Genomic DNA, 21,726 nt, shown 5'->3' with positions numbered 1-21,726 from the left:
CTATCCATCTGTCTTTTCTTATTCCATCTTCCAGGAACACCGCACAGAGATTGATGCACGTGCTGGTACCTTCCAGGCCTTTGAACAGTTTGGTCAGCAGCTGCTGGTGCGAGGCCACTATGCCAGCCCTGAGATCCAGCAAAAACTGGAGGCTCTAGACCAGGAGCGTGCTGACCTTGAGAAGGCTTGGGTGCAGCGTCGCATGATGTTGGACCAGTGCCTTGAGCTCCAGGTATTGACATGCAAAGCCACTTTAATGTGGTCCCTGAAAGCTGCCTTTTCCTGCACTGACTGACTGTTGTGCTGCAGCTCTTCAACAGGGACTGTGAGCAGGCTGAGAACTGGATGGCAGCTCGAGAAGCTTTCCTTGCTAGTGACGATAAGGGTGACTCCCTGGACAGTGTGGAGGCCCTCATCAAGAAACATGAAGACTTTGACAAGGCAATTAATGTGCAGGTCAGTCAGATGTTTTGGCGCTCGGTGAAAGCTTTTAAAGTTGAACGGTGGTGGTGTGTTATAAATGATACAATCTTGCTGTACAGGAGGAGAAAATTGCTGCTCTGCAGTCCTTTGCTGACCAGCTGATTGGAGCTGACCATTATGCCAAACCTGAGATCTACAACCGGCGCAATGAAGTCCTCGACAGGTAGGAAACATTTAGGGACACGGTCCCAGTTCCGTTACACACAACTTTTAACTTGTTTGTCTTCAACAACTTCCTCTCACTTCCAAACAGGATCATTTTCACTTTGATGCTAAGAGTGATCTCAATATCACAGATAGCAGTAATGCAGAGTCATCTTGTGTGTGTGTGTGTGTGTGTGTGTGCCCAGCAACTGTGTAGTTAAAAAAAGGAAAGTTAAAATTGCACACATTTCTGTTTGAGTTCACCTTTGAACTGTAAATTGTGATGTTTTTAAGGTGGCGGCGGCTGAAGGCCCAGATGATTGAAAAGCGCTCCAAGCTGGGTGAATCCCAGACCCTGCAGCAGTTCAGCAGGGATGTGGATGAGATTGAGGCTTGGATCAGCGAGAAGCTGCAAACTGCAACTGATGAGTCCTACAAGGACCCGACCAACATCCAGGTACACATTTGGCTTCCACAAGCACAGAAGTTCATAGCAACACAGCTAGTCTGAAAGCTGTTCATGGGATCCCTATATGGTTTGAAGTATGAGTGTAAATTCAACACATGAGTTTAGTGGATACAAAAGTTAGCACTTGTTTCTCTTTTAAAGAAACCATAAAGAAAAGCAGGAATTATTCACTGATCCTAGAGCAGGTAGTAGAGCCTTGTGTCCTTAGCTAAAATTAAATTACTTTGCTGTTTATCTTGTTTTATTGACAATACTCTTCTTCAACTGTGTCAAATCCCTCCCTGTGTCCTGTCTGAAGTGAGACTTAATTTTTCTCCCACTGTCTTATTTTTTTTTTATAGCTGTCCAAGCTGCTGGTAAGTTTGAGTAGTGTGTCAGCTGACTAACAACCAAGCAGGTTATCCTCCATGTGTCCACGTCTTTGCTGTTTGTGTAGACACGAAATAGAACATGCACTCCGTCCATCTTGAGTTTTTCCCTCATCAGCACTGTTGAGTGCCAACTTCTTTTCCATCTGTTTTTTTAATTTTCTTAATTCAAAAAATGGCTTAATTCTGTGTTAATTTTTGTGTTTTATTCTAGGTTTGTTTTATCATTGATGGCTACTAGTTGTTGGGTGTGGCTTCCATTTTTATTTTCAATTATTGAGGGAGGTTATCTTTGAACTTGCTTCAGATGTTTGATTCTTCAGTCAAACTAAGATTGGACCTTTAAATGAAACTGAGACAGCAGGCTGAGTATGACAATAGTGAAGAGTAATTGTTGATTGGCTTAAAGACAGTATTTACTTAGAGGGTCTTATAGGCCGGCTGAGAGCGCCATGGGAATGTAGAAAGATACAAACATGAAGCAACTTTTAAGTGACTGTTCCTTCAGTAGGTTTTTCAAAGTTAGCTCTGTTGCAGATGTTGTCCTCTACACTGCCCACACATTTTGTGTTCTTCATGTTTTTGTCCTGAGTGTCTGTCAATGTCATTGTCGGTGTCCTCTTTTGATGTTCTTTTTTTTATATCCTACCCTCTGGTTTCTCAGTTACAAACATTTTCATTCGCAATATGAAGCTGACAACAACAGTTTCATTACCATTACCGTCAGCCCCATAATGCTACAGTCATATTAGTCAAACTGACTTTCATTTCTGCTGTGTCCATGCCCCCCCCAAAAACAAAAACCTGTATGTGCTGTCAGAGTAAGCATCAGAAACATCAAGCATTTGAGGCCGAGCTGCATGCCAACGCCGACCGGATCCGTGGGGTCATTGATACCGGCAACACACTGATCCAGAGAGGAGCCTGTGCAGGCAGCGAGGACGCAGTAAAGGTACATTCATAATCTATACTGTTATACAGCTTTCACAGTATACAGACAAGTTTGTTTTTAATTATCCATGAAATATTGGGCATTCAGCAGCCACTCCTATCAAATATGGCTTCACAACCGAGAAGAATAACATAATACAATAATATATGTGCAAAGAGTTAGATATTTCAGGACAACAGTGTGACCAGTCATGTAAGAGCTTGAGGAAGACACGATATTTAACGTTCAAACCGATGCACTTTAGTGTTTTTTTTTTTTTTTAATTTTGAATGTATTGCCTGAAAAAACGTTCCAAAAAAGCACAGTAACATGCGTTATCCTGCACAGCGAGAAGTTGCAAATCAATTTATCTCGTGGAAATTATACTTGGGCTCGGGGGTCATCTGAGTTCACATGTGACTTTGTTGATATTAATACACGACAGGTCAAGACAGAAGATATCTAGTGTTAAGCACTGCCTCTGGTGGTCAGTAAGGATAAAATAGAACAACAATGCTAACAACTATACCAATTATAGAAATACAGTATGTCTAATGATAGTAGCAGTGGGCGTCAAGCAGTAGTTGAAAGGTAAGTTGAAAATAAGTGGAAGTCTGTTTGCTCTCCACAAAATATGTGTGAGAACATAATCTCAATTGCAATACTGTAGTGAAGCAGTGAAATTACTTCAAACATGACTTGTCCATTCCTCAGGCACGCCTCAACGCTCTGGATGAACAGTGGCAGTTCCTCGTCAACAAATCTGCAGAAAAGAGCCAGAAACTCAAAGAGGCCAACAAGCAGCAGAACTTCAACACAGGCATCAAGGACTTTGACTTTTGGCTCTCTGAGGTAAAAGTCTGCATGCCAGATACATGTGTAAAAACTCTAACACTCCAATGTACTCAAAGTTTGGTATATGTTTGTTGTTTCTTAGGTGGAAGCTCTTCTTGCCTCTGAAGATTATGGCAAAGATCTGGCCTCAGTCAACAACCTGCTGAAAAAACACCAGCTGCTAGAGGCTGATATTTCTGCCCATGAGGTATGTAGCTCATTATTTCGGATCAGTGTTTCCCCTAGGATGGAGTTGTAGCAGCACAGGTGAAGTGTGCATGCGGGGAAAAAAATGTAAGCCTGCAAAGCGTGCTCTGCTGGGAAGGGTTCTTTGGACCTAAGTACATACATTACTTTTTTAGACAGTTACTCATCTGGAAATTAAAACATGTGATTTAACAAACAAGCAGATATGAGCAACCCATATCACACTGTTTATTTTAATACAAAAACTGAATAAATGTTTTGGAGAACAAATAATAAATATATATTTATTTTGAATTGCTGTTATTTTTTAAAGTTCAGCTATACCCCTGGTGTACTAGTATGTTTTTAAATAACTAAAGCACTTCAACAAAACCTTTATTTAGTGAAAAGGGCAGTGAGCAAAATTAGAGAACAGTAACCGCTGTGTCAGAAGAGAAGATTTCAACAGGCTTCAGGCTATTTCAGAACAGTATTTCATAATAAATCCAGTTTTAATACTTTGTTCTCTAATTTTGATCTCCACTGTATACCTGTTGTCTATGAAAAGGTGTGGACAGAGCATCATTGAGATGCGATAGTCTGACGCTTGCGTGCTGTTAGGGCACGGATGGAGACCAATATCATTTCCCCCACAAAAATGTAATAATAATAACATAATTATTTATAATTAACATAATTCAACAGTGGCAATCAAATTCCTGGAGCTGCGCACCTCTGCTGCTGGATGCACATAGGGAAAACACTGCAGATGGCTCTGCATGTGGGTAAAGGAAAACACATTACCTTATTCAAAACATGAGTCAATTTTAGACTCATCATAAATAGGAAAGTTTATATAGTAATAACAATAATCTTGACCGTTTGAGAATTTTGACTGGTACTATGTTATTCACTTAGCAATATTCTTAAAATGTTTAGTCAAAGAAAAAGAAGGCTATACAGTATATTTCTTAACTGCTAGTTAACTTCTTAGTGCTAACTTTGCAATAGTAAGTGGCCTTTTAAGCTTTTTCAGCAAAGTTAGGGCGGCACCGACAACAGAGATCTACAGGACAAATGCCACTATATTGATGACGACTGGCAGCTTAAACACATTATATCAGTATACCAGGCTTAGACAAAGCTGACAACATTGCAGGCAGATGTGGTGGAGACTGACTCTGAAATGCACTCTGCAGACAGCTTTGGACACACATCTCAATTAGCATCTCTAATAAAAAATTACAAAATCAAAAAGTTGAAGAAGTCAATCATGAAAATACATTGATAGATCCAGAGTAACAATGAGAGCCTCTGACCACCTCCCTTCTCCCTGCAGGATCGTTTGAAGGACCTGAATGGCCAGGCTGACAGCCTGATGGGCAGCAACGCCTTCGACACCTCACAGGTGAAGGATAAGCGTGATGCCGTCAACAGCCGCTTCGCCAAGATCAAGAGCATGGCCGTCGGTCGCCGCACTAAACTCAATGAGTCCCACCGCCTGCATCAGTTCTTCAGGGACCTAGATGACGAAGAGTCTTGGATCAAGTAAGAGAGTTGTCCCTTGGATTATGTAGTGTTAATAATGTTATCACTAGAGGAGATGGGTAAGGCTGCTGGACCCGAATATTAGAATATTCATTCGTTGGTATTCAATTTCAATTCGGATATTTATTCATATTTTATTTCTATATTTTTTTAAGTTATTTTCATTAAAAAAATTAATAACTGTAAAATACGTTTTGCCAGTACACTCGTGTATTATGTATTCTTTTTAATTGCACATGTGGACATAATAAACCTTCTGATCCTGGGTGGCGAGCGCCTGACACAGACAGTGGCGGGTGCACGTGAGTCCAGTGCTGCCCCCGGTCACTGCACCAGGGAACTGAGTGATGTGATTAATACTGATTTCTGATACGGGAGTCTTATTGAAAGTATTTGTTGTTCTAACATAAATGTGTTTTGTTTGTATCTTTCTTTGACAATAGTTAAACAAACACAGACAAACGGTATATTTAGAACTGAAGTTTCACTTTCAAAGCGCTGTGTCAGACTGTTGGGCTGACCTTCTATAATTAGCACTTCTAATATGTTTGTATAATAATAATAACGTTAAACAATGCTTATTTAACAGTAGGAGACAGTTTCTGGCGATCAAATGAAAAAAGAAACCGTCTTTGGCCAAGCATAGAGATAAGAGCCATGCTTCGGCTCACTTCATTCAGCTAAGTTGGTTAGACTATATACCTATGTGCATAATATCTAGACGCATAAAGTAATGTAATCTAAATTGTGTGTGTGCGTGCGTGCGTGCATGTGCGTATGTGTGCGTGAGAGACACATAGCTTGTTAAAAAAGTTATGACTGCTATTGAGAAATAACTGTACTACTGTAATTCATATAATTATGAAGTGTTTACCTTGATAGACGGTACGCGGACATAGGGACGGAAAAGGACCGCATACCTCAGGGAAAGACAGATGAGGAGGAAGCACAGGGTATATAGAATATGGACGTAGTCTCTGTGACATCACTCATAGTTTTCGTAAGAATACTGCACACACAGATTCAGAGAGCTGGGGAAGATAGGGTAGTTATCACATCTGTGTAGAATAAAAAAATGGCTATGTCATGTCCAGGAACAGTTTTTGTTCCTGGACATAAGTTGCCCTGAGTTACATCATAGCTTGGCTAGTATTGGCTAACGTTAGCGTCTATTAGTCTTCTCACAAGACACACTGGGTAGGCGTATCCAGCAAGTCGGCTAAGTTTCTCCCTTTTAAGTAAGCCACCTGTGACGGCCCACACCTTTCACTAAAAGCAGCCCCTAACTATGCAGATCTTTGAGCCTTAACATAATTTAAACATAGTGTTATAAAGAAATTCACCTCATGCAGTTGTCATGAATCGTGAAACTAACTATAAACACCAGAAGTCTTTTTTGTAGCGGGCTGTAAATTCATTTCTACTGTAAAGTTGGCCATTTTAACATGGGGCTCTATGGGGATGTGCTCTGTTTTGGAGCCAGTCTCAAATGCAGGGATTAAAGTTCTCAGTCCCCATGATGGATATTTGTCAATTGGACTCAGTACTAAAAGTTTCCTGTGGGCTGTTTTTATTCTTGCATTTGTTGCCTGAAGCGTAGCAAAAATAACACTATGTGTAACATATCACCATAATAAACACTACATTATGTATTATTCAAGGAGACCAACTTTATAATGAAAAGATTTGTAACACTGCGGCCTAGCAAGTGTCTGCTCAATAATGCACGTGGCCGCGCTACGATGAAGAGGCTGTTTGTTTTGTTTCCATAATTGACACCATCTTTTCTGATAAGTTGGTCATCGTTTGACAACAGTAGGTCTATTATGCAGTTTAGAGACCAACATAGGAACAAGCGTTGAATAGTTTGGATCTTTACGGCTTTAAAAAGTTGAGCTTGGACTTGACGCAGTAAAACAGACTACTGTTTCCGACTGCAGAAATCAGAAAATATTATTATTGCTATATACATTATTGCTCACCCGTTCCTCAATCTATTTTAGAGCTGTTAAGTTTACATGAGGATTGACTTTTAGAAACTATTAGATTTGGTGTTCTTGTCTAGTGAAACAGGTCCACAGCCGCCATACGACTCCATCTGGCTGCTAGCCTGCAGCTAGCTCACTATGTATGTTTAGCATCTTGTTGTTTTTATTGTTGTAGTCTACTCAATCTCAATAAACTTAAAGCAGACTGACTTGATAACTTCAGAATCCAACTTAAAGCAGACTGACTTGATAACTTCAGAATCAAACTTAAAGCAGACTGATTTGATAACTTCAGAATCCAACTTAAAGCAGACTGACTTGATATCTTCAGAATCAAACTTAAAGTGGACTGACTTGATAAATTCAGAATCCAACTTAAAGCAGACTGACTTGATATCTTCAGAATCAAACTTAAAGCAGACTGACTTGATAACTTCAGAACCAAACTTAAAGCAGACTGACCTGATAACTTTAGAATCAAACTTGGCGCAGACTGACTTGATATCTTCAGAATCAAACTTGAAGCAGACTGACTTGATAACTTCAGAACCAAATTTAAAGCAGACTGACTTCATAACTTCAATATCACACTTAAAGCAGACTGACTTGATAACTTAAGAATCAAACTTAAAGCAGACTGATTTGATAACTTCAGAATTAAACTTAAAGCAGACTGACTTGATAACTTCTAAATCTAACCTAAAGCAGACTGACTTGATAACTTTAGAATCAAACTTAAAGCAGACTGACTTGATAACTTCAGAATCTAACTTAAAGCAGACTGACTTGATAACTTCAGAATCCAACTTAGAGCAGACTGACTTGATAACTTCAGAATCCAACTTAAAGCAGACTGACTTGATAACTTCCAAATCAAACTTAAAACAGACTGACTTGATAACTTTACAATCAAACTTAAAGCAGACTGACTTGATAACTTCAGAATCCAACTTAAAGCAGACTGACTTGATAACTTCAGAATCAAACTTAAAGCAGACTGATTTGATAACTTCAGAATCCAACTTAAAGCAGACTGACTTGATATCTTCAGAATCAAACTTAAAGTGGACTGACTTGATAAATTCAGAATCCAACTTAAAGCAGACTGACTTGATATCTTCAGAATCAAACTTGAAGCAGACTGACTTGATAACTTCAGAACCAAATTTAAAGCAGACTGACTTGATAACTTCAATATCACACTTAAAGCAGACTGAATTGATAGCTTCAGAATCAGACTTAACACAAACCGACTTGATAACTTAAAAATCAAACTTAAAGCAGACTGACTTGATAACTTTAGAATCAAACTTAAAGCAGACTGATTTGATAACTTCAGAATTAATCTTAAAGCAGACTGACTTGATAACTTCTAAATCAAACCTAAAGCAGACTGACTTGATAACTTTAGAATCAAACTTAAAGCAGACTGACTTGATAACTTCAGAATCTAACTTAAAGCAGACTGACTTGATAACTTCAGAATCCAACTTAGAGCAGACTGACTTGATAACTTCAGAATCCAACTTAAAAAAGACTGACTTGATAACTTTACAATCAAACTTAAAGCAGACTGACTTGATAACTTCAGAATCCAACTTAAAGCAGACTGACTTGATAACTTCATAATCAAACTTAAAGCAGACTGATTTGATAACTTCAGAATCCAACTTAAAGCAGACTGACTTGATATATTCAGAATCAAACTTAAAGTGGACTGACTTGATAAATTCAGAATCCAACTTAAAGCAGACTGACTTGATATCTTCAGAATCAAACTTAAAGCAGACTGACTTGATAACTTCAGAACCAAACTTAAAGCAGACTGACTTGATAACTTCAGAATCTAACTTAAAGCAGACTGACTTGATAACTTCAGAATCCAACTTAGAGCAGACTGACTTGATAACTTCAGAATCCAACTTAAAAGAGACTGACTTGATAACTTCCAAATCAAACTTAAAACAGACTGACTTGATAACTTTACAATCAAACTTAAAGCAGACTGACTTGATAACTTCAGAATCCAACTTAAAGCAGACTGACTTGATAACTTCAGAATCAAACTTAAAGCAGACTGATTTGATAACTTCAGAATCCAACTTAAAGCAGACTGACTTGATATCTTCAGAATCAAACTTAAAGTGGACTGACTTGATAAATTCAGAATCCAACTTAAAGCAGACTGACTTGATATCTTCAGAATCAAACTTGAAGCAGACTGACTTGATAACTTCAGAACCAAATTTAAAGCAGACTGACTTGATAACTTCAATATCACACTTAAAGCAGACTGAATTGATAGCTTCAGAATCAGACTTAACACAAACCGACTTGATAACTTAAAAATCAAACTTAAAGCAGACTGACTTGATAACTTTAGAATCAAACTTAAAGCAGACTGATTTGATAACTTCAGAATTAATCTTAAAGCAGACTGACTTGATAACTTCTAAATCAAACCTAAAGCAGACTGACTTGATAACTTTAGAATCAAACTTAAAGCAGACTGATTTGATAACTTCAGAATCCAACTTAAAGCAGACTGACTTGATATCTTCAGAATCAAACTTAAAGTGGACTGACTTGATATCTTCAGAATCAAACTTAAAGTGGACTGACTTGATAAATTCAGAATCCAACTTAAAGCAGACTGACTTGATATCTTCAGAATCAAACTTAAAGCAGACTGACTTGATAACTTCAGAACCAAACTTAAAGCAGACTGACCTGATAACTTTAGAATCAAACTTAGCGCAGACTGACTTGATATCTTCAGAATCAAACTTAAAGCAGCCTGACTTGATAACTTCAGAACCAAATTTAAAGCAGACTGACTTGATAACTTCAATATCACACTTAAAGCAGACTGAATTGATAGCTTCAGAATCAGACTTGACACAAACCGACTTAATAACTTAAAAATCAAACTTAAAGCAGACTGACTTGATAACTTTAGAATCAAACTTAAGGCAGACTGATTTGATAACTTCAGAATTAAACTTAAAGCAGACTGACTTGATAACTTCTAAATCAAACCTAAAGCAGACTGACTTGATAACTTTAGAATCAAACTTAAAGCAGACTGACTTGATAACTTCAAAATCAAACTTGAAGCAGACTGACTTGATAACTTCAGAACCAAATTTAAAGCAGACTGACTTGATAACTTCAATATCACACTTAAAGCAGACTGAATTGATAGCTTCAGAATCAGACTTAACACAAACCGACTTGATAACTTAAAAATCAAACTAAAGCAGACTGACTTGATAACTTTAGAATCAAACTTAAAGCAGACTGATTTGATAACTTCAGAATTAAACTTAAAGCAGACTGACTTGATAACTTCTAAATCAAACCTAAAGCAGACTGACTTGATAACTTTAGAATCAAACTTAAAGCAGACTGACTTGATAACTTCAGAATCTAACTTAAAGCAGACTGACTTGATAACTTCAGAATCCAACTTAGAGCAGACTGACTTGATAACTTCAGAATCCAACTTAAAACAGACTGACTTGATAACTTTACAATCAAACTTAAAGCAGACTGACTTGATAACTTCAGAATCCAACTTAAAGCAGACTGACTTGATAACTTCATAATCAAACTTAAAGCAGACTGATTTGATAACTTCAGAATCCAACTTAAAGCAGACTGACTTGATATCTTCAGAATCAAACTTAAAGTGGACTGACTTGATAAATTCAGAATCCAACTTAAAGCAGACTGACTTGATAACTTCAGAACCAAACTTAAAGCAGACTGACCTGATAACTTTAGAATCAAACTTAGCGCAGACTGACTTGATATCTTCAGAATCAAACTCAAAGCAGACTGACTTGATATCTTCAGAATCAAATTTAAAGCAGACTGACTTGATAACTTCAATATCACACTTAAAGCAGACTGAATTGATAGCTTCAGAATCAGACTTGACACAAACCAACTTGATAACTTAAAAATCAAACTTAAAGCAGACTGACTTGATAACTTTAGAATCAAACTTAAGGCAGACTGATTTGATAACTTCAGAATTAAACTTAAAGCAGACTGACTTGATAACTTCTAAATCAAACCTAAAGCAGACTGACTTGATAACTTCAGAACCAAATTTAAAGCAGACTGACTTGATAACTTCAATATCACACTTAAAGCAGACTGAATTGATAGCTTCAGAATCAGACTTGACACAAACCGACTTGATAACTTAAAAATCAAACTTAAAGCAGACTGACTTGATAACTTTAGAATCAAACTTAAGGCAGACTGATTTGATAACTTCAGAATTAAACTTAAAGCAGACTGACTTGATAACTTCTAAATCAAACCTAAAGCAGACTGACTTGATAACTTTAGAATCAAACTTAAAGCAGACTGACTTGATAACTTCAGAATCAAACTTTAAGCAGACTGACTTGATAACTTCAGAATCAAACTTGAAGCAGACTGACTTGATAACTTCAGAACCAAATTTAAAGCAGACTGACTTGATAACTTCAATATCACACTTAAAGCAGACTGAATTCATAGCTTCAGAATCAGACTTAACACAAACCGACTTGATAACTTAAAAATCAAACTAAAGCAGACTGACTTGATAACTTTAGAATCAAACTTAAAGAAGCTGATTTGATAACTTCAGAATTAAACTTAAAGCAGACTGACTTGATAACTTCTAAATCAAACCTAAAGCAGACTGACTTGATAACTTTAGAATCAAACTTAAAGCAGACTGACTTGATAACTTCAGAATCTAACTTAAAGCAGACTGACTTGATAACTTCAGAATCCAACTTAGAGCAGACTGACTTGATAACTTCAGAATCCAACTTAAAACAGACTGACTTGATAACTTTACAATCAAACTTAAAGCAGACTGACTTGATAACTTCAGAATCCAACTTAAAGCAGACTGACTTGATAACTTCATAATCAAACTTAAAGCAGACTGATTTGATAACTTCAGAATCCAACTTAAAGCAGACTGACTTGATATCTTCAGAATCAAACTTAAAGTGGACTGACTTGATAAATTCAGAATCCAACTTAAAGCAGACTGACTTGATATCTTCAGAATCAAACTTAAAGCAGACTGACTTGATAACTTCAGAACCAAACTTAAAGCAGACTGACCTGATAACTTTAGAATCACACTTAGCGCAGACTGACTTGATATCTTCAGAATCAAACTTAAAGCAGACTGACTTGATAACTTCAGAACCAAATTTAAAGCAGACTGACTCGATAACTTCAATATCACACTTAAAGCAGACTGAATTGATAGCTTCAGAATCAGACTTGACACAAACCGACTTGATAACTTAAAAATCAAACTTAAAGCAGACTGACTCGATAACTTTAGAATCAAACTTAAGGCAGACTGATTTGATAACTTCAGAATTAAACTTAAAGCAGACTGACTTGATAACTTCTAAATCAAACCTAAAGCAGACTGACTTGATAACTTTAGAATCAAACTTAAAGCAAACTGACTTGATAACTTCAGAATCAAACTTGAAGCAGACTGACTTGATAACTTCAGAACCAAATTTAAAGCAGACTGACTTGATAACTTCAATATCACACTTAAAGCAGACTGAATTGATAGCTTCAGAATCAGACTTAACACAAACCGACTTGATAACTTAAAAATCAAACTAAAGCAGACTGACTTGATAACATTAGAATCAAACTTAAAGCAGACTGATTTGATAACTTCAGAATTAAACTTAAAGCAGACTGACTTGATAACTTCTAAATCAAACCTAAAGCAGACTGACTTGATAACTTTAGAATCAAACTTAAAGCAGACTGACTTGATAACTTCAGAATCTAACTTAAAGCAGACTGACTTGATAACTTCAGAATCCAACTTAGAGCAGACTGACTTGATAACTTCAGAATCCAACTTAAAACAGACTGACTTGATAACTTTACAATCAAACTTAAAGCAGACTGACTTGATAACTTCAGAATCCAACTTAAAGCAGACTGACTTGATAACTTCAGAATCAAACTTAAAGCAGACTGATTTGATAACTTCAGAATCCAACTTAAAGCAGACTGACTTGATATTTTCAGAATCAAACTTAAAGTGGACTGACTTGATAAATTCAGAATCCAACTTAAAGCAGACTGACTTGATATCTTCAGAATCAAACTTAAAGCAGACTGACTTGATAACTTCAGAACCAAACTTAAAGCAGACTGACCTGATAACTTTAGAATCAAACTTAGCGCAGACTGACTTGATATCTTCAGAATCAAACTTAAAGCAGACTGACTTGATATCTTCAGAATCAAACTTAAAGCAGACTGACTTGATAACTTCAGAACCAAATTTAAAGCAGACTGACTTGATAACTTCAATATCACACTGAAAGCAGACTGAATTGATAGCTTCAGAATCAGACTTGACACAAACCGACTTGATAACTTAAAAATCAAACTTAAAGCAGACTGACTTGATAACTTTAGAATCAAACTTAAGGCAGACTGATTTGATAACTTCAGAATTAAACTTAAAGCAGACTGACTTGATAACTTCTAAATCAAACCTAAAGCAGACTGACTTGATAACTTTAGAATCAAACTTAAAGCAGACTGACTTGATAACTTCAGAATCAAACTTGAAGCAGACTGACTTGATAACTTCAGAACCAAATTTAAAGCAGACTGACTTGATAACTTCAATATCACACTTAAAGCAGACTGAATTGATAGCTTCAGAATCAGACTTAACACAAACCGACTTGATAACTTAAAAATCAAACTAAAGCAGACTGACTTGATAACTTTAGAATCAAACTTAAAGCAGACTGATTTGATAACTTCAGAATTAAACTTAAAGCAGACTGACTTGATAACTTCTAAATCAAACCTAAAGCAGACTGACTTGATAACTTTAGAATCAAACTTAAAGCAGACTGACTTGATAACTTCAGAATCTAACTTAAAGCAGACTGACTTGATAATTTCAGAATCCAACTTGGAGCAGACTGACTTGATAACTTCAGAATCCAACTTAAAACAGACTGACTTGATAACTTTACAATCAAACTTAAAGCAGACTGACTTGATATCTTCAGAATCAAACTTAAAGCAGACTGACTTGATAACTTCAGAACCAAACTTAAAGCAGACTGACCTGATAACTTTAGAATCAAACTTAGCGCAGACTGACTTGATATCTTCAGAATCAAACTTAAAGCAGACTGACTTGATAACTTCAGAACCAAATTTAAAGCAGACTGACTTGATAACTTCAATATCACACTTAAAGCAGACTGAATTGATAGCTTCAGAATCAGACTTGACACAAACCGACTTGATAACTTAAAAATCAAACTTAAAGCAGACTGACTTGATAACTTTAGAATCAAACTTAAGGCAGACTGATTTGATAACTTCAGAATTAAACTTAAAGCAGACTGACTTGATAACTTCTAAATCAAACCTAAAGCAGACTGACTTGATAACTTTAGAATCAAACTTAAAGCAGACTGACTTGATAACTTCAGAATCAAACTTGAAGCAGACTGACTTGATAACTTCAGAACCAAATTTAAAGCAGACTGACTTGATAACTCCAATATCACACTTAAAGCAGACTGAATTGATAGCTTCAGAATCAGACTTAACACAAACCGACTTGATAACTTAAAAATCAAACTAAAGCAGACTGACTTGATAACTTTAGAATCAAACTTAAAGCAGACTGATTTGATAACTTCAGAATTAAACTTAAAGCAGACTGACTTGATAACTTCTAAATCAAACCTAAAGCAGACTGACTTGATAACTTTAGAATCAAACGTAAAGCAGACTGACTTGATAACTTCAGAATCTAACTTAAAGCAGACTGACTTGATAACTTCAGAATCCAACTTGGAGCAGACTGACTTGATAACTTCAGAATCCAACTTAAAACAGACTGACTTGATAACTTTACAATCAAACTTAAAGCAGACTGACTTGATAACTTCAGAATCCAACTTAAAGCAGACTGACTTGATAACTTCATAATCAAACTTAAAGCAGACTGATTTGATAACTTCAGAATCCAACTTAAAGCAGACTGACTTGATATCTTCAGAATCAAACTTAAAGTGGACTGACTTGATAAATTCAGAATCCAACTTAAAGCAGACTGACTTGATATCTTCAGAATCAAACTTAAAGTAGACTGACTTGATAACTTCAGAACCAAACTTAAAGCAGACTGACCTGATAACTTTAGAATCAAACTTAGCGCAGACTGACTTGATATCTTCAGAATCAAACTTAAAGCAGCCTGACTTGATAACTTCAGAACCAAATTTAAAGCAGACTGACTTGATAACTTCAATATCACACTTAAAGCAGACTGAATTGATAGCTTCAGAATCAGACTTGACACAAACCGACTTGATAACTTAAAAATCAAACTTAAAGCAGACTGACTTGATAACTTTAGAATCAAACTTAAGGCAGACTGATTTGATAACTTCAGAATTAAACTTAAAGCAGACTGACTTGATAACTTTTAAATCAAACCTAAAGCAGACTGACTTGATAACTTTAGAATCAAACTTAAAGCAGACTGACTTGATAACTTCAGAATCTAACTTACAGCAGACTGACTTGATAACTTCAAATTCAAACTTAAAGCATACTGACTTGATAATTTCTAAATCAAACCTAAAGCAGACTGACTTGATAACTTCTAAATCAAACTTAAAACAGACTGACTTGATAACTTCTTAAATCAAACCTAAAGCAGACTGACTTGATAACTTCTAAATCATATCTAAAGCAGACTGACTTGATAACTTAAAAATCAAACTTAAAGCAGACTGACTTGATAACTTCTTCAATCAAACCTAAAGCAGACTGACTTGAAAACTTTAGAATCAAACCTAAAGCAGACTAACTTGATAACTTCAGAATCCAACTTAGAGCAGACTGACTTGATAACTTCAGAATCCAACTTAGAGCAGACTGACTTGATAACTTCAGAATCCAACTTAGAGCAGACTGACTTGATAACTTCCAAATCAAACTTAAAACAGACTGACTTGATAACTTTACAATCAAACTTAAAGCAGACTGACTTGATAACTTCAGAATCCAACTTAAAGCAGACTGACTTGATAACTTCAGAATCAAACTTAAAGCAGACTGATTTGATAACTTCAGAATCCAACTTAAAGCAGACTGACTTGATAAATTCAGAATCCAACTTAAAGCAGACTGACTTGATATCTTCAGAATCAAACTTGAAGCAGACTGACTTGATAACTTCAGAACCAAATTTAAAGCAGACTGACTTGATAACCTAAACATCAAACTTAAAGCAGACTGACTTGATAACTTTAGAATCAAACTTAAAGCAGACTGATTTGATAACTTCAGAATCAAACTTAAAGCAGACTGACTTGATAACTTCAGAATTCAACTTAAAGCAGACTGACTTGATAACTTTAGAATCAAACTTAAAGCAGACTGACTTGATAACTTCAGAATCAAACTTAAAGCAGACTGACTTGATAACTTCTAAATCAAACCTAAAGCAGACTGACTTGATAACTTCAGAATCTAACTTAAAGCAGACTGACTTGATAACTCCAAAATCAAACTTAAAGCAGACTGACTTGATAACTTCAGAATCTAACTTAATGCAGACTGACTTGATAACTTAAAATTCAAACTTAAAGCAGACTGACTTCATAACTTCTGAATCAAACCTAAAGCAGACTGACTTGATAACTTCTAAATCAAATTTAAAACAGACTGACTTGATAACTTCAGAATCTAACTTAAAGCAGACTGACTTGATAACTTTAGAATCAAACTTAAGGCAGACTGATTTGATAACTTCAGAATTAAACTTAAAGCAGACTGACTTGATAACTTCTAAATCAAACCTAAAGCAGACTGACTTGATAACTTTAGAATCAAACCTAAAGCAGACTGACTTGATAACTTTAGAATCAAACTTAAAGCAGACTGACTTGATAACTTCAGAATCTAACTTAAAGCAGACTGACTTGATAACTTCAAATTCAAACTTAAAGCAGACTGACTTGATAATTTCTAAATCAAACCTAAAGCAGACTGACTTGATAACTTCTTAAATCAAACCTAAAGCAGACTGACTTGATAACTTCTAAATCATATCTAAAGCAGACTGACTTGATAACTTAAAAATCAAACTTAAAGCAGACTGACTTGATAACTTCTTAAATCAAACCTAAAGCAGACTGACTTGATAACTTTAGAATCAAACCTAAAGCAGACTAACTTGATAACTTCAGAATCCAACTTAGAGCAGACTGACTTGATAACTTCAGAATCCAACTTAGAGCAGACTGACTTGATAACTTCAGAATCCAACTTAGAGCAGACTGACTTGAAAACTTCCAAATCAAACTTAAAACAGACTGACTTGATAACTTTACAATCAAACTTAAAGCAGACTGACTTGATAACTTCAGAATCCAACTTAAAGCAGACTGACTTGATAAATTCAGAATCAAACTTAAAGCAGACTGATTTGATAACTTCAGAATCCAACTTAAAGCAGACTGACTTGATAAATTCAGAATCCAACTTAAAGCAGACTGACTTGATATCTTCAGAATCAAACTTGAAGCAGACTGACTTGATAACTTCAGAACCAAATTTAAAGCAGACTGACTTGATAACTTCAATATCACACTTAAAGCAGACTGACTTGATAACTTTAGAATCAAACTTAAAGCAGACTGATTTGATAACTTCAGAATCAAACTTAAAGCAGACTGACTTGATAACTTCAGAATTCAACTTAAAGCAGACTGACTTGATAACTTTAGAATCAAACTTAAAGCAGACTGACTTGATAACTTCAGAATCAAACTTAAAGCAGACTGACTTGATAACTTCTAAATCAAACCTAAAGCAGACTGACTTGATAACTTCAGAATCTAACTTAAAGCAGACTGACTTGATAACTTCAAAATCAAACTTAAAGCAGACTGACTTGATAACTTCAGAATCTAACTTAAAGCAGACTGACTTGATAACTTAAAATTCAAACTTAAAGCAGACTGACTTCATAACTTCTGAATCAAACCTAAAGCAGACTGACTTGATAACTTCTAAATCAAACTTAAAACAGACTGACTTGATAACTTCAGAATCTAACTTAAAGCAGACTGACTTGATAACTTAAAATTCAAACTTAAAGCAGACTGACTTGATAACTTCTTAAATCAAACCTAAAGCAGACTGACTTGATAACTTCTTAAATCAAACCTAAAGCAGACTGACTTGATAACTTTAGAATCAAACCTAAAGCAGACTAACTTGATAACTTCAGATCAAACTTAAAGCAGACTGACTTGATAACTTCAGAGTCAAACTTAAAGCAGAATGATAACTTCAATATCACACTTAAAGCAGACTGAATTGATAGCTTCTGAATCAAACTTAACACAAACCAACTTGATAACTTAAAAATCAAACTTAAAGCAGACTGACTTGATAACTTTAAAATCAAACTTAAAGCAGACTGACTTGATAACTTTAGAATCAAACTTAAAGCAGGCTGACTTGATAACTTCAAAATCAAACTTAATGCAGACTGACTTGTTAACTTAAACCCAAACACCGGTCAGGAGAGAAAATGTCCGTCGGAGCAGTGATGGTTTCTAGTCTGCACAGTTTCAGGAGACTTGCAGTGGATTCAGCCCGGTCCACTTGACATCAGGTCGGTGCATGACAGTGTTTTTGGAGGTTGTAGGCTGTTCTAATGTCTGATTCTGCTGCTGGAGTCTGTGCTGACCTTTCTTAAATGGAACATTAACTCACTCAGTAGACCTGCCCCGACAGAAGTCACACATGACCAGGTCTTTCCTTCTCAAACTATGTCACAATTGCATGTTTGCAATTTCAAACATTTCTTGGGGGAGAAACCCACAAACCCCCATCAGAAAAGATTCAAACTTACAATGTTTTCGATAGCTAGCCTGTTGCTATGACTTTTTTTTATGACTTCTTTCAATATACTTTACTAGTGAGGAAACTTTCTTTTTGTGGGATCTGTTATTTGTGGATCTTTCAGATCAATTTGAAAACAGTTTTACAATTACTTATTGTAGATCGGCAATACAACATCAGAAAAAAATCAGTCAGACCTTTTTTTTTGCTTTAATCCCTGCTAATGACAACTTGAACTACAGTTTTTGGTGCTTCAGTGTTGGCTTCGTTTCTCAGATCTGGTGGTTGCCGTTTGGGAGAAAGAGGGGAGGCAAGGAGGGGGAAGTATGCAGGAGAGGGGAACGGGCAGGAATCTGATACAGGAAGTCTGTATGTGTACCGAATTGGCCTCAACCTAAACATGCATATCTGCCTCAAACCCACACAGAGAAAAGAAGTTGCTTGTAAGTTCGGAGGACTACGGACGTGATTTGACAGGAGTACAGAATCTGAGGAAGAAACACAAGAGGCTGGAGGCTGAGCTGGGGGCCCATGAGCCGGCCATTCAGGTAAGGGTCATCTATGCCTCCCATTTATTTGATCTGTGTAGTTTAAATGGCCACAGAGGTTGTGTAAAGCCGCCTCTGAGCCTTTTGTGGGGGGACTGTAGTGACTTCCTGGAGTCCAGTCATCACAGTGACGTTGCCAGGCAACAAGCTCTTTTGTTTGCACAAATTTTATAAATCCCAAAGTTTGCCCTCTTCGTTGTGTACGCCACCTTTATAAATCAGGCCCCAGGACTTGAACATGAAGTGTTGTTTGATGGTTGTGTTTGGTCCACATTCTGACTGTCTCAGTATACTGACAGATATTGACGAAAATATTGTAGCTTTGGTATCCAGTCTTTGTTCTTTGTATTCCAAGTCGGTGCTGGACACTGGAAAGAAGCTGTCGGATGACAACACCATCGGCCAGGAGGAGATCCAGCAGAGGCTCGCCCAGTTTGTCGACCACTGGAAGGAACTCAAAGATCTATCTGGAGCAAGGTAAGCCTGCTGAGCTACACACTCGGCCTGCCAGGCAGTTGCCTCCTAGGACACATCCACAGATGGAAATAGGTGTGTAAATATGTGGAATGTGTGTGTTTGCTCCCAGGGGACAGAGGCTGGAGGAGTCGCTGGAGTACCAGCAGTTTGTGGCGAATGTGGAAGAGGAAGAAGCTTGGATTAATGAGAAGTTAAATCTAGTGGGAAGTGAGGACTACGGAGATACACTGGCTGCTGTACAGGTGCTTTTCCATCCCAGACAATGAAACACCACATTAAAGAATAGTTTTTTAAATGTAAAAACATGATTATGAGTTTTACTGAGTGTTAAGAAAACCTTTATTTTCAACAGGGCTTGCTGAAAAAGCATGAAGCATTTGAGACTGACTTCACCGTGCACAGGGACCGAGTCAACGATGTGTGCACTAACGGAGAGGAGCTCATCAAGAAGGTAGTGACTTTATAATGTTGTGGCAAAATAGACTTTTTTTAAAGCAATGAATTGATCATCTTGTTTAGTCCGTCTACAAAACCAGAGGTTTCCCAAGATAATTTTGTGTGTTGACAACAGAACAACCATCATGTAGACAACATTAGTGCCAAGATGTCGGCTCTGCGAGGCAAAGTGTCTGAGCTAGAGAGGGCAGCTGCTCAAAGGAAGGCCAAGCTGGATGAGAACTCTGCCTTCCTGCAGTTCAACTGGAAGGCTGACGTGGTGGAGTCCTGGATCGGTACGAACACATTTTCCATAAAAGTTATCTCAAGACACTGTACATATAGAGTATATAAAGACCGAACTCTATGACTTATTCATGATTTACAGAGACCCAACAATCCCCCATGTGCAGCAACAAGTCGCAATATCTTTAATATTATTATTATTATAGTTATTATATACAACATGAATCCAGCAAGTTAGTGCACACAGTGGCAACGGAAACAGTCCCTATAACAGGCAGGAACGTCCGACCGACCCAGCTCTATGGAGGACGGACATCTGTCTGCACCGGTTGGGGAGGAAGAAAAGGAGAGAGAAAGAGAGAAAAGACAGACAGAAGGACAAAGAGAGACAAAAACAGACAGGCAGTCTCATTCCAAACAAGTGACTTCCATTGGTTTTCTAAATATCGCATGTACAGATTGAATTCCTACCACTACAATATATTCACTCTAGAGAAGACCTAATTAAATGTATCCACCATATTCTTAGCCCCCATGATACCTAGCGTGAGTGATGGGGTCGGCTTAATCTCCCTCATTTGTGAACCTGTGGTTGTGGTTTATGTTTAGGTGAGAAAGAGAACAGTTTGAAGACTGATGACTACGGCAGAGACCTGTCCTCTGTTCAGACTCTGCTCACCAAGCAGGTACTCTATTTTCCCAAACTCTATTCACTCTTCCTCTGTACAGTGTCACTCTTTCTCTTGACCACATCTGTTTTTCTGTCTGTGTGCAGGAAACTTTTGATGCCGGTCTCCAGGCCTTCCAGCAGGAGGGCATCACCAACATTACAGCTCTCAAGGACCAGCTGCTGGCCGCCAAGCATGTCCAATCAAAAGCCATCGAAGCTCGTCACGCTGCCTTGATGAAGCGCTGGAACCAGCTGCTGTCCAACTCAGCTTCTCGCAAGAAGAAGCTTCTGGAGGCTCAAGAGCACTTCAGAAAGGTAAGAGTGCAAGAAAAGCACTTGAAGAGTTGTTTTTTTTAACATTTTTGCATACACCTCCCTAAACCCAAAACCTATGAAATGATTTTGTCCAAAATCCAAGCTTAAATGCAGTTA

General features: G+C 37.0%; 1 protein-coding gene across 6 annotated transcripts in view; it reads left to right on the top strand.

The window, feature by feature from the left end:
- The window catches only part of sptan1 (spectrin alpha, non-erythrocytic 1), a 70,506-nt gene that overhangs the window by 42,524 nt on the left and 6,256 nt on the right, over positions 1–21,726 (top strand). For 4 of the 6 annotated variants that reach the window (XM_083929877.1, XM_083929876.1, XM_083929873.1 and 1 more), the window contains 16 exons: positions 35–232; positions 310–456; positions 543–646; positions 922–1,084; positions 1,438–1,452; positions 2,285–2,416; positions 3,110–3,247; positions 3,333–3,437; positions 4,755–4,963; positions 19,346–19,466; positions 19,822–19,943; positions 20,053–20,185; positions 20,296–20,394; positions 20,515–20,674; positions 21,234–21,310; positions 21,400–21,609. In XM_083929877.1, the coding sequence (XP_083786003.1) occupies positions 35–232; positions 310–456; positions 543–646; positions 922–1,084; positions 1,438–1,452; positions 2,285–2,416; positions 3,110–3,247; positions 3,333–3,437; positions 4,755–4,963; positions 19,346–19,466; positions 19,822–19,943; positions 20,053–20,185; positions 20,296–20,394; positions 20,515–20,674; positions 21,234–21,310; positions 21,400–21,609 (2,133 nt within the window). The remainder of the gene's footprint in view (positions 1–34; positions 233–309; positions 457–542; positions 647–921; positions 1,085–1,437; positions 1,453–2,284; positions 2,417–3,109; positions 3,248–3,332; positions 3,438–4,754; positions 4,964–19,345; positions 19,467–19,821; positions 19,944–20,052; positions 20,186–20,295; positions 20,395–20,514; positions 20,675–21,233; positions 21,311–21,399; positions 21,610–21,726) is intronic. The other 2 variants (XM_083929878.1, XM_083929875.1) reach the window with 1 other exon arrangement.

Source organism: Echiichthys vipera (genome assembly GCF_963691815.1).
Source record: "Echiichthys vipera genome assembly, chromosome: 16".
NCBI classification, from domain to species: domain Eukaryota; kingdom Metazoa; phylum Chordata; class Actinopteri; order Perciformes; family Trachinidae; genus Echiichthys; species Echiichthys vipera.
The sequence above is the reverse complement of the archived record's forward strand: the minus strand, read 5'-3'. Positions and strand labels throughout refer to the sequence as shown.